Here is an 11,851-nt window from a genome sequence, read left to right as displayed (position 1 = left end):
CTTAATTAAGAGAAATTAGCTAAATAGCAAATCAGGTAAAATTTCCAATGATTACAACAAATGCGCATCTCCGGCGTTTTATTCATTACCTTTTTTATTGAACACTCATTTTCTTTTCCTCTTGACAGCGATACATTTAATTGCAGGAGCACAGTTATTTGATTAGCTGTGGGTCCGTTTTTACTCACAGTGTTGCCACGCACAGGATGTCCTTACAATCAATTAAGTCTTCCTCGACTTTCATTCCTGCAACCCATTTACAGAATGCAGATACCTATTTTCGTGTTTTCGTCTTCCCCCCTCCCTCGCTTTTACTCCTCTCTCTCCCTCTCTCTCTCCCCCTCTTTTTCGCTGTTACCTCTTTGCCTCCCTAAATCAAGGTGCAAAGATGCCAAAGAGTGATGAAATGAAAAGAAAGCCAATTGCTGGACTGAGGTGGGGGAGATAGCTGCTCGGAGTCCGCCTGCGACTATGGAGCAGTCAGTAATTGCTGGAGACAGGGAGAGCTGGGGGTTGGGCTGAGGTAGCCATGTATAAATAGTGTGATCTCAAATTGAAAGGCATAAATAACAGCAGGAGTGATCTAACCCTATACAGCCCATCTTCTACGTGCAAAAACAGCGTGCAGAGGACGGCCACATCTCCGATTGAAAACAAGTGGATCTCTGTGGATAAGATCATCGGGCAGCCATGGAAGAACTTACGGCTTTTGTATCCAAATCTTTTGACCAGAAAAGCAAAGAAAGCAGCAGCGGCAGTGGCAGCAGCAACAAGAAGGAGACGATCACGTACAGGGAAGTTTTGGAGAGTGGGTTGGCTCGCTCTAGGGAGCTTGGAAACTCTGACTCTAACCTACAGGACATGACCGAAAGCACCAACCATTGCCCGGTGCATCTTTTCAAAGACCACGTAGAGAGCGACAAGGACAAACTGAAGGAGTTCAACACGGGCAGGACGGCAGAAGGTAAGAGCGGGGTTGGGAGCCCTCGGCCCCGCGATTCCCGCTGGCAGCCCAGACCCCCTTCCCGGTAGTTCCTGGTTTTCCACAGCGGGGGCGAATCGGTCACTGCGGCCCCGGTCCCGGCCCCGGCGGGGCGAGTGGGATCGCCTCCTGCATCCTGCCTCCCTCCTCCGGCCACCTCCCTCCCGCAGCGGCGGGAACATACGCTTAGAAACACGTACTCCTGCATGCAAAACGTGAGCGTAGCCGTGAAAAATAAGTCACAACTTCGGTCCTGCCCCCCCGCCAGCCCCCGTTCACATCCGAAATCGATCCGGTGCGTTAGGCATTCACTCGCCTCGGGGAAGGGGGCAGCGCAGGACGTCAGACGTTTTTGTCTATGTGTATATTTTTGTACGAGGAAACCTTGTCCAGGGAGTTTTAATGCCTAAGGAGACCTGTTCTTCCTGCTTCCGGGCCATCGGGATGCTGCTGCTGCTTTTAGGAGAAAGAGGGATGTGGAGAGGCTCTCCCTGAACATTTTGTCTTGTGTCGGTCAGCGTGTCCTACTCAAAGGCTCCGGCCGGAGAGGCGAAGGAAGAGAAGAGCCTGGCCGCGGGGCAGCGGCACGGGCCCGGTGAGACAGAGCATCCCTGCGGCGAGAGCCACCATCGGGCCCTCGGTCCCCTGCCTCTCTTCTCACCTGGGCCGAAGCAGCGCTGCACCCGAGAGGCAAAACGCCATTCCCTCTCTTAGCGGAAAGAAAAATAATTAAAAATATATATATTTTTACAGGAAGCCAAGCTAAAAATGCCGCACAGGCTCGCAGGGGAAGGAGAGAATAAGAAGGCGGGGGGATTAGAAAGTTGAGAAAGTGTCTCTAGGCAAGTTAGACAGGTGGACCTGCCTGGGGAGCTACTGGCTACTTTAGGGTAATAAAACCTGGTTAATAGGTTGGGGAACAACTACCAGCCTTTCAGCTGTTTCCTACTGTTTGATCTTGTTTAATATAACATTGGGCTGTTTAATTTACAGCCCAAACGTTTATTTAATATCCTACTCTTTTCTATCCCCCTCCCCAAACAGAAGAATGGGGTATAATCACATATCCGAGTATCCATATTTCTGCAAAAGCCAGTGCCACTTGGCGCTGCTTATTTTTCTTCTCAGATCGAGAGACTGCAAAATGAGAGGGTTCACTTTAGAGGAATCGTTTGCTCAGGAGCTGACTTTAAAAAATGGAAACAGGGCATGCTTCAGGAAGAAAAAAATAGAATGGGAACGAACGAAAAAAAAAAAAAAAGCCCCCCTATTACTCTCCCTTTTCCCCCTGAATCGAAATTCTGGCTTGTATGTTTAGCTAATCTGATCTACGGAGAGGGACTGGGGGTGGGGATGGAAGGGAGGAGTTGGAAAGAGCTGAGATGCTTGTGACAGTTTAAATTCATACCAGGTTTCAGTCTACTTTCAACTGATTCCAGCGTGTGATTTCAGTCCCACCGATATGCTAGTTAATATTTTATACCTATCACGGACATGCTGTAGCCTCGGAAAAGAGACAACTTTTGAACGCGCCTGATTTTCCCTAGACATTTCCTGGCTTGGCACCCTCGTCTTTTCATAGGGATTCCCCTTACAGGAGAAATGCGAACAAAACGCCATTAAAACCAACCAGCGAACACCCCCCTCACTGGAGGCCAGACCCTACCCAAAATTTGGTGCAGAGGGTATCAGCCCGGAGGAACGATCATGGCCAGGGACAGTTTTCGTTTTGGAAGTGAAAACGAGCACTTCCTTTTGGTCCGGCCTTACTTAAGCCCAGATGCAGTTCAGGATGCTCTATGACGTTTAATTAATTTATGATCTGCAGTTCATCTTTGCATTTTGGGATGCCCCTAAGTATATAGGCTAATATGTGTGCCTGCACATATTTTTGTGTATACAAATATATATGCATATAATACATGTGTATTTGGTGAGAGAAAACGGGTTTAATTCGGGATCGCAGCTGCGACTCCCCCGCCAGCTCCACATCACCCGAAAGGTGAAGCAGGACAAAAGAGGTAGTGAGAGCAGGCTCGTCCTGGGACCCTGCCGGTGCCTGCGCTGGATGTGCGCCCGACGGGGCGCCCCAGGCAGACAGGGGATCCCGGGGAACCGGTTCAGCCTATGGCAGAGTCCGTTACTCTTCCTATTTTCTTTAGCCGGATATAAAAGAGGGACAGTGCCCTAGGCTTTTTGGCATGAAGGAAAAGGGGGAAATAATAATAATAATAATAATAATAATAATAATAATAATAATAATAATAATAATAATAATAATAATAATAATAAAAATAATAAAAATAATAAAAGTAGGAAATAATTTGCCAAAGCAAAAGAAATCCCCTTGCCCAAGACAAAAAAAGGGGTACTGTTATACCCACTGCCCCCCTAGCCCTCCTGCCCTCTGCTAGGGACAAGCATGCACAACTCTGATCGCAAACTCTCCCCAAGCCCCCCTGGACTCCATGAAGGCTGGGAGGGCTCCTGCTCTTTTGGAGAGGCTGGGGGGCATTTACGGCCCTTGATTCTGCTGCCCCATGTAGGGCCACGAGGGCCAGCCGCCACAGGGGTTTCGAGCCGCTGGCAAGTATTTTGGGGGAAGGAGGGGTGATAAGGGGGAGAGGGACAGACGGTCTCCGGCCCAAGAAAAGTTTATTTAAAGAGGTAAATACTTTCACCGTGGCTTTACCATGACGGCAGTGGGGAGCTTCTTGCATAACTCTCTTTACCTTGGGAAAAAACGTCGACGAAGAAGCCCCCTTCCCCCACCTCTTCCCACCGCCTGGAGGTATCAGGACGCCGGCGGTTTTCCTCCCAACCCCTTCCCCTAACTGCCCGTGCCAACCGGCGGCACGGCTTCCTCCTAACCCTGGAAAGAAAATAAAATTATATTTATCTGTATAGTTTTTCTGAAGTGCTTCAGACATGCAAGGCAGCGAGGCTCCCTTCCTCCCTCCGGCCCTTGGGTGAGGTACCCCCTGCCCAGCGCGGAGCCTGCAGCGGGGCTCAGTCCGGACTGGGGACCCCCAGCTGTATCCCCAGCCCCTCTCGCCCCTCCGGGGCAGACCCGGGGACATCTCTCCCGCTCGCCGGTTGCCCCTGCAGGTTGTGCTAAGTTTGGGGATGAAGAGAGGGGAGAAGAGAAACTCCCGTGTGAGAGAACTTCGGAGAGGTGTGAGGGGAGCTTCAATGTCGTTTTTCCCTTCTCCCTCCCGGCAGGGATCTACGAGTGCAAAGAGAAGAGGGAAGATGTGAAGTCAGAAGATGAAGATGGACAGACCAAGCTTAAACAAAGGAGAAGCAGAACCAATTTCACACTAGAGCAGCTGAATGAGCTGGAAAGACTTTTTGATGAGACTCACTATCCGGATGCCTTCATGAGGGAGGAACTAAGCCAGAGGCTGGGTCTGTCTGAAGCTAGGGTTCAGGTAAGAGAAAGGCTCTGTTCCTGGAAATGTCCTCACCTCACTTACTAACTGCCAGAGGACCCTAGCACAGTGCCCCGTTTCATGCAAAGCGGGGAGGTGAAGGCAGAGGCAACACATGCGATGGGGAAGCTGTTTGCAACTCCTCTGTACCTGTTCTGCCAAACAGTAATTCCACTCAGGGTATATCCATATATCTATCCTTGCCTTGCGTTTCCTAGGAATCTGGTTTAATTTTTTTTTTTTTTTTTTTTTTTTTTTGGAGGGAGGGGGGGAGGTTACCGTCGTTAGGTGGTGATAGTGTTGACAAGTCTCTAATAACTGAACAACTGCATTTTTCTGGATTATTTTTTTCCTTGCAAATGTGCCATTAACTCTCCCTTAATCCTCACTTTCTTCCCTCCTTTTTATTTTATTGGGCCGTTGTGGGGAAAAAAAAAAAAGGCCCAGAAAACAATCGCCGTGAATAAGGCTAGACGGTTTGGGTGCTGAGGGACGGGATTAGCCAGAGCCGGGGGAAAGGTGCCTGCTCTGATTCGCGCAGCAAGCGTATGAATGCATGGCACCCCATCTGGTGGAGGTTCCCCCCGTCCCTCCCATCCTGCTTCAGAGACAGCTAAATGCCAATTAGACTTCGAAATCTTGAAAATAGATCCGGGTGCTATAGTTCTGGGGCCACCAGAGCTGTCTGTTTGGGTGGCTCCACATCGATTATTTTAAAATTCGATTTTCGGTTTGTTGCAGAGGAAGAATACCGCCTCTTCCCCCGATCCAACCAGGGGATGCTTCCACAAAACAGATGTACAGATGTCATATTAAAAAAAAAACCAAACCAGCCCCCCCCCGTTCCCCCAAAAATTATCCCCCCCAAATTATCTAGAAATAATTAGTAAGATCAACCTGTGGCTCTCTGAGTAGGCACAGAGCAGGAGAAATGTGAAAGAAATCTCTTCTTGTGTTAAAATTCTTGCTTGGCCTAACAGACACAAACCAAGCTCAAACGCAAGAGGAAAAAGTCACCAAGGCAACCCAACTGCTGAACAAAACGCCTTCACACCCTGCAGATAAGATATGCCCATGTATATGTATATCTGCCTATAGGTGCGTGTGGGTGGGTACACGTAGGCACGGGTATGGTTCTATGGGCATAGGTGGAGGCCTCCATGCCCGATCTAACCCCCAGGGCACAGTGGGAAGTTAAGAAATATGGCCCCAAGCTGGGGTGGGGAGCGGGATCTGTTTGGCCCCCTCCTTAACCGTGGAAAGCAAACAGACTGCTAAGCCAGCCTTTGCCCAAGCAAGCCACCATCTCGCTTTAAACAATGTCTCCTGGAGGCATATCCTGAATTAAATGGAGTACCTAGGTTGTTTTCGTGTGTGTTTTCTCTCTCTCTCTCTTTTTTTTTTTTTTTTTTTTTTTTTTTTTCCCCCCCGAAGGCTCTAAGGTTCTAGTCTCCCCTCAGCTCATGTGTTTCTCAATACAAATCGAGATGGGCAAAGGATGGTGCCAGGCATATGCCTGAGGAAGGACAGCTTGCAGGGAATATTGCAGGGGTTCAGAGTGCTGCTGGCCGACTTTCTCCTGGAAGATTGATCTAACCACACCATATAAATTAATGAAAAGATTAAACTTTTGCTGAAGGGGACATCAACTCTTATGTCATCTTCCCGGGTCTTCTTACTTGGGCTCTGTAATATCTTTCCAAGGCCTTGATGTACTGTTTCTATAAAAATAAATTACTTGTAATTGAATTCTGCACTCTTTCTTTCAAGTACTTTATTACTGAGGAGCACCTTAACTGGATGTTCATAGTTACAGGAAAATTGGTGCTTCAAGTGCTTACAGATCTTAGCACAACAATACCAAAAACAAAACAAACAATAACAAAAAAAAATACCAGGAAGAGATTATGAGAAATATATCCCCCCCCCCCCCAAATTTAATAATCTTATAAAAAGGGTTTTCATGGCCAAAAATAAATAAAGAGAGAAGGGGGGAAAATGGACAATTAAATAGGAAATAAGCAGAGAGTTATATCCATCAATAAATGGAAGCAGAAAAAGAAAGGGGGAAATGAAAAGGTGGGTTTTTTCCCAATACTTTCAGAATTGTTCTCTAATTCCTATCTGAACCTCTTGTCCCTTGCTGCTAAAGGATATAGTTTCAATTTAGTGTGGAAATTTGCTGTAAATAAATTGAAGCTCCTATGGTAGCTAGTCCTTATTAACCTTTTATTTTTAGTGTTGTACTGGAAACTCATATCACCCAGCTGTCAGGGTTATAATTGAAAGTTATGAGACCATAGTGAGGAGCAGGCAGTAATTCAATTACAACAAATATCTTTGGGTTTATGGTGCAGGGCTAAATTAAATGTCATTATTCACTGTCTGTAATGGAAATCAAAAGGAAATCAGATTAGAGCATTTGTGAAAGAAATCACTGAGTGATCCTTAATGAAGAAATAACTGTCTAAAACAGTGTACTGTGCTTTACTTAGCATATTCATGACTAATTGGAATTGATCGTGAATCACACCAAGCCTGATTTATTATCGCTTAACGCAGTGGCTAATTCATCACTTTTATTCCTCATAACCTTATTTTTTCGTAGCTGAAGGGAAAGGGCACTTCGTTTTCCAGATTTAAATATAATTTCGGTTTGAAAGATGTTCTGATTTGCAAGAGAAGTTGTTTAAACGCTACTTAAATTCCTTCTGACAATTTACACTGCTTTGGCGAGGCGGGGGGGCGTGGGGAACACACACAAGGAGATTTCCTGCAAGGATTTACAACCGTCAAAAAGTGTATTATTGTCGCTACAGCTTGATAATATTTTGCATGCTCATATTTAAATATATGTATGTATATAAACCCCTAACGGTCCGGTTAAAAGGAGAATCGATGCATCTTGTTGATATTTGCATATTGCTGGTAGGGAAAAGTAAGCTTGTGCCGCGCTGTGCTGTACAGGGCAGCGAGGCGGCAGCGATGCCCGATTAGCGCGGGGAGGGCTGCGCTGGTGACAGCCGTCAGGGACCGGGACCCGTGGGTGGGTCGGTCTGTCCGTCCGTCCATCTGTCCGCAGCCGTGGCGCTCCACAGTCGTCCGCTGCGCGCTCCCCCCACGGACACTCTAGGCGGGAAGAATGGCGCTCTAAATCAGAGAAGGCCAATTCCTACTTAAGAAAATCACTGAGGTACCCGAGGTAATTAATGCCTTCGGAAGCCTTTCTTTGCACTAATTACTCCGTTGTAAATGACCATCATTAAGGCAATTGAAGAAAGCTTGAAGGGAAAATTTGATGTAGGAAGTGCAGTTAGTATTAATTAACCGTATGATCTCTTGGCAAGTGCAAGAACATCAAAGGTTGTAGGTGTTTACTTAGCTACAAGATTTTATCAGCGGTGAAAGTCAATGTTTGTCCATATTCGGTAGATTTTGGTGTAGAGACGGGTCCGCAAAACATTTTGGTCCGTGCGTCAGATGATGCTTTGGGGAGAGCTGCTAACCAAGCAGTGTGGAAGGGGAAAAGTAACGAAGGTCTGAAATGCCCCTGGAAAAGAGGAACGGGAGGCGCAGTGGCAACTGCAAGTTCTGCGCTTGTTTGAGTGAGAACGGCTGGAATTGGGGCAGGATTATCGGATTACAGGCGTTTCTCGCTTAGGGACATAAGCACTTCTTTACATCGCAGCCTGCAAAAGATGCTGCTCTTGTCTGCCAAGAAGTTAGCAGTAGCGAATTTTGTTTTCTTTTAACATATGGGGAACGGGGAATGGTTCAGACCCTTTTGTGCAAACTCAGTGTCTCACGTCTTGTCGGAGATCATCGATTCTAATCCCAGCTCGGGAGAGCGCAGGAGGTCTGGTCTTTTAGGGACCAGACCCTAGAGTCTGACCCGGCCCACACCGGCAGTTCCCCGGGGTGCTTAAGGTGTGACTAGGAAGGGAGCAAAGGTCCCACTCGTCCTGCGTATGGTCTCATTTTCAGTGTTTGTGGGAGCAGCCCCTTGCTCCAGACGAGTGGCACAAAAACCGTCCCTGCCTGTCCAGAGGGCACGGGGGCCTCCGAGATTCGATGCGGAGCGGCCGGCTCCTGGTCTCCCCGGCTGCGAGGGCGCTTCCCACCTCCTAGGTTCAGTTGAAAAACCACAAGGAGCAGGGACCACCCCCCACCCTCGGTCCCCAAACAGCCCCACGGCAGCACACAGACGGGTTCACTCTACCTGGGGCCGAGCATTCCCCCTCGGCTGCTCCCTCAGCGAAGTTGTGCAGAGTCACACTCGCCTCACCCCTCCATCCTTAGCCCCTGGGATAATGCTCCCTTAGCAGCTTCTAGGCCACCTCCATTTTCTGTTGTTGTTTTGGTTTTCTTTGCGTTTTCTTTTTACAGGTATGGTTCCAGAACAGGAGAGCCAAGTGCCGAAAGCAGGAAAACCAGATGCACAAAGGTGGGTTATAGGCGCGGGCCTTCCGGGACGGGTCGGTCGCGGACCCCGGGGCACCTTCGTCGCTCACCCGGCCCTGTCTCTATCCGCAGGTGTGATCCTGGGAACCGCCAGCCATTTAGACGCCTGCAGAGTAGCCCCTTATGTGAATATGGGAGCCCTGAGGATGCCTTTCCAACAGGTAGTTAGCTTTGGTTTTATTTTACTTTTCCCCAGTAAGCTCCGACCCCCTTTCGTTTGCACGGGAGGAAGCCGGACAAGTTTACAAGTGCCATTTATATAGAAGTTGGCACGTATTTAAAACAGACTGTAAAACTTGGTGGAGGAGCCCCCGCCCGGCTTTCGGGAGCTCAGCGCCCCTCGGGACCGAGTAGGGGGCCGAGCGCGGGGGTCCCGCAGCCCCGGGAGGAGCCGCCGGTGTTCAGAGCCCCTCGGCTGCGGTGCCATGAGCTGGTACGCGGCCCCAGGGCTGCCCGCACACCGAACTGGCCTCCCGGGGGCGCGTCTCCTTCCCGGGGCGGGAAGAGCCCGGGCAAGCCCGCTCGCACTCTGCGGGGACGGATCGGCTCGGTTCCGAGTTGCCCGGGGGCCTTTGGTCAGCACCTGGCACCGAATAGCGCTGTGGGAGAAGGGCCTTCCACTCGATGCGCGAAACCATCCGGGGGAAAACCTATGTGGACCCTTGCGCTGTCGTTCTCCCCTTCAGTCAGTCCCAGGCGGGCTGTTGAGACCTGTCCTTTTTACGTGGACGAGGCCGTCCCGGAGGTGGGGAGGCTGCTCCCAGATGCTCTGCCACTGAGATGGTCAGCTGGAACAGGGGAAGGGGTGGAGCGCAAGTACCGAGGCCACTGGGGAGCCCAGGTCCATGCCCCAGTGAGGCGCAGCCCCCCGGGGAAGGCCGACGGGGAAAACTGGGACGAGAGAGATTAAATTCCGTCCCACCTCTAGCCGCTTGTAAGTCTCTCTCTCCCTTTTTTTTTTTTTTTTCCTCTTTTGGTCAATTAATCGGGGAATTGATTTTTTCCCAGCCCAAAGGGACCCTCCACCACCTTCTCCGTCTCAGAGACACGTGGAGCTGACAGATTAATTGTATTGATTTTTAAAGACATATTTGGACCAAAATAATTAAATACATAAATAAACTCTCCCCCATTCCTCCCTGAAAACCTACCCGGAGCTGAAATCTCTCAGTCAACCCAATGTGTTTGTGTAGGTCGAGAAAGCTCCAAAGCAAACACCAGTCGGGTATAGAAGGGATCCATGGCCAAAGAGTTTTTAGCAAGGTATAAATAAACATCCTTGGGAAAGAAAAAAAAAAGAAAAATCTGAAAAAAGAATTAAAAAAAAAAATTAGTTATTTAACACTTGTTGGCGCCCGTGCGTTGGGCCGCATACTATTTATTTATTTATTTATTTATTTATTTATTTATTTATTTGAAGCCACGAGCAGGAGGGCTAAGCGTGTCTCTGGGCCCCTGGTTGAGTGCGGGGCGGATTTACCGCCCTGACTGCGCCGTGGCGGGGGCGGGGGGGCTCCGCTCACAAGTTGGTCTTTGCAGTCGCCGGGCTCCCGGGGAGGGTGGAGGCGGGGGGGATGTGGGGTGGGATGGGGTGGAGGCTGCGTGCCCGTGTCCGCGGGGCTGACGCCGTGTCTCTGTCGCCGCCGCCGCGCAGGTCCAGGCGCAGCTGCAGCTGGAGGGCGTGGCCCACGCGCACCCGCACCTGCACCCGCACCTGGCGGCCCACGCGCCCTACCTGATGTTCCCGCCGCCGCCCTTCGGGCTGCCCATCGCCTCCCTGGCCGAGTCCGCCTCCGCCGCCGCCGTGGTGGCCGCTGCCGCCAAGAGCAACAGCAAGAACTCCAGCATCGCCGACCTGAGGCTGAAGGCCCGCAAGCACGCCGAGGCCCTGGGGCTCTGACACGCTTCACCTGAGCCCCCTCCCCACCCCAACACACCGCGCCCCAGGTGCCCGCGGCGGGCGTGTGTGTATGACCCGCACGGACCGCCGCTCTGCCCCCCCCGCTCCTCCTCATACTCCTCCTCCCCGGCCGCAGGGCCAGCAGCGAGCGCTTCGGCCTCCCTGCCGCCTTCTCTCTTTTTCTTATTTTTTTTTTTTTTTTTTTTTTGTTTGTTTGTTTGTTTCTTTCCCCCTTCCCCGAGGTCAGCGAGCGCTCGGCGGCTGCGCCCTCCGGCCGCTCTCCTCGCCCGCTCGCCCCCAGGGACTCGTCGGCCGCGGACGTGGCGCGGTGGGGGCGCTCCCCGCGCGGACACATCCACACACACGCGCAACAAACACGCACTCACGAGTCAGAGACTCCTCGGAGGACAAAGTAGGTGGGAGGAGAGAGGAAAGAGAGTTTAAAAAAAATTCACAAAAAGAGAAAAAAGAAAAAAAAAGAAAGGAAACGATCTCTAAATTATGTTAATCCGTGAACATTGGGGACACTTTGGATTTTTGACCCTGGCAAAAGTGATCGCTCCGGCATAACGTCATCTGCTGCTGTCAGTTTTGCTACCTTGTGCATGTGTCAAACTAAACACGTTTTGAAGATCAGAAATATATTAGAACGAAACTAAACAAAACAAATAGTAATAATAATAAATAATAAATCCTTGGGGCTGGTCTCCATTAAAGATGACATTTCTTTGTTGCCAACAGTATTATTTCACTGCCATGAATCTCTTCCATCACTGAGGAGCTGCTGCTGCAGAACTGGTTTGAATTTAAATGTGGAATTTCAGATCTGAGGCAAGGCAGGTTTTTTTTTTTACTTACTTTCTTTCAAAAAAAAAAGGCAGCAATAACAAAAAAAAGTGTGTCTCAAATGGCTATGTCCTTTGAAAGGAGAAAAAGAGAGAGACTAGAACTTGCTAATTGTTAATGCTAACTTGAAAGATGGGAAGAATAAGAAATGCACCTGTTTTGCCAGAATCACCTGAACTCAGAGATGCATTGAGCCATAGAAAGAGATCAGATTTTCATTTCTTTTTCCCA

At 49.6% G+C, this 11,851-nt stretch overlaps 1 protein-coding gene across 1 annotated transcript; it reads left to right on the top strand.

Moving 5' to 3' along the window:
• Positions 1-435: 435 nt before the first annotated feature.
• On the top strand, positions 436-10,900 carry SHOX (short stature homeobox). Its single transcript, XM_027888110.1, has 6 exons — positions 436-964; positions 4,205-4,413; positions 8,800-8,857; positions 8,947-9,035; positions 10,529-10,788; positions 10,878-10,900. Exons 1-5 carry the CDS (start codon positions 691-693, stop codon positions 10,772-10,774), a joined length of 876 nt encoding a protein of 291 aa, XP_027743911.1. The 5' UTR covers positions 436-690; the 3' UTR covers positions 10,775-10,788; positions 10,878-10,900.
• The last annotated feature ends 951 nt before the right edge of the window (positions 10,901-11,851 follow it).

Source organism: Empidonax traillii, unplaced genomic scaffold (genome assembly GCF_003031625.1).
Source record: "Empidonax traillii isolate 1590-97213 ecotype Southwest subspecies unplaced genomic scaffold, ASM303162v1 scaffold231:size1146757, whole genome shotgun sequence".
Classification (NCBI taxonomy): Eukaryota; Metazoa; Chordata; class Aves; order Passeriformes; family Tyrannidae; genus Empidonax; species Empidonax traillii.
Note: the sequence above shows the minus strand (reverse complement) of the source record. Positions and strands in the feature narration are given on the sequence as shown.

Excerpts from the sequence above, each read along its gene's own strand:
- SHOX (XM_027888110.1), top strand. The coding sequence starts at position 691 with ATGGAAGAACTTACGGCTTTTGTATCCAAATCTTTTGACCAGAAAAGC. Across the intron at positions 965-4,204 it reads CACGGGCAGGACGGCAGAAG|GGATCTACGAGTGCAAAGAG; the intron begins GTAAGAGCGGGG and ends CCCTCCCGGCAG. Across the intron at positions 9,036-10,528 it reads TGAGGATGCCTTTCCAACAG|GTCCAGGCGCAGCTGCAGCT; the intron begins GTAGTTAGCTTT and ends GCCGCCGCGCAG.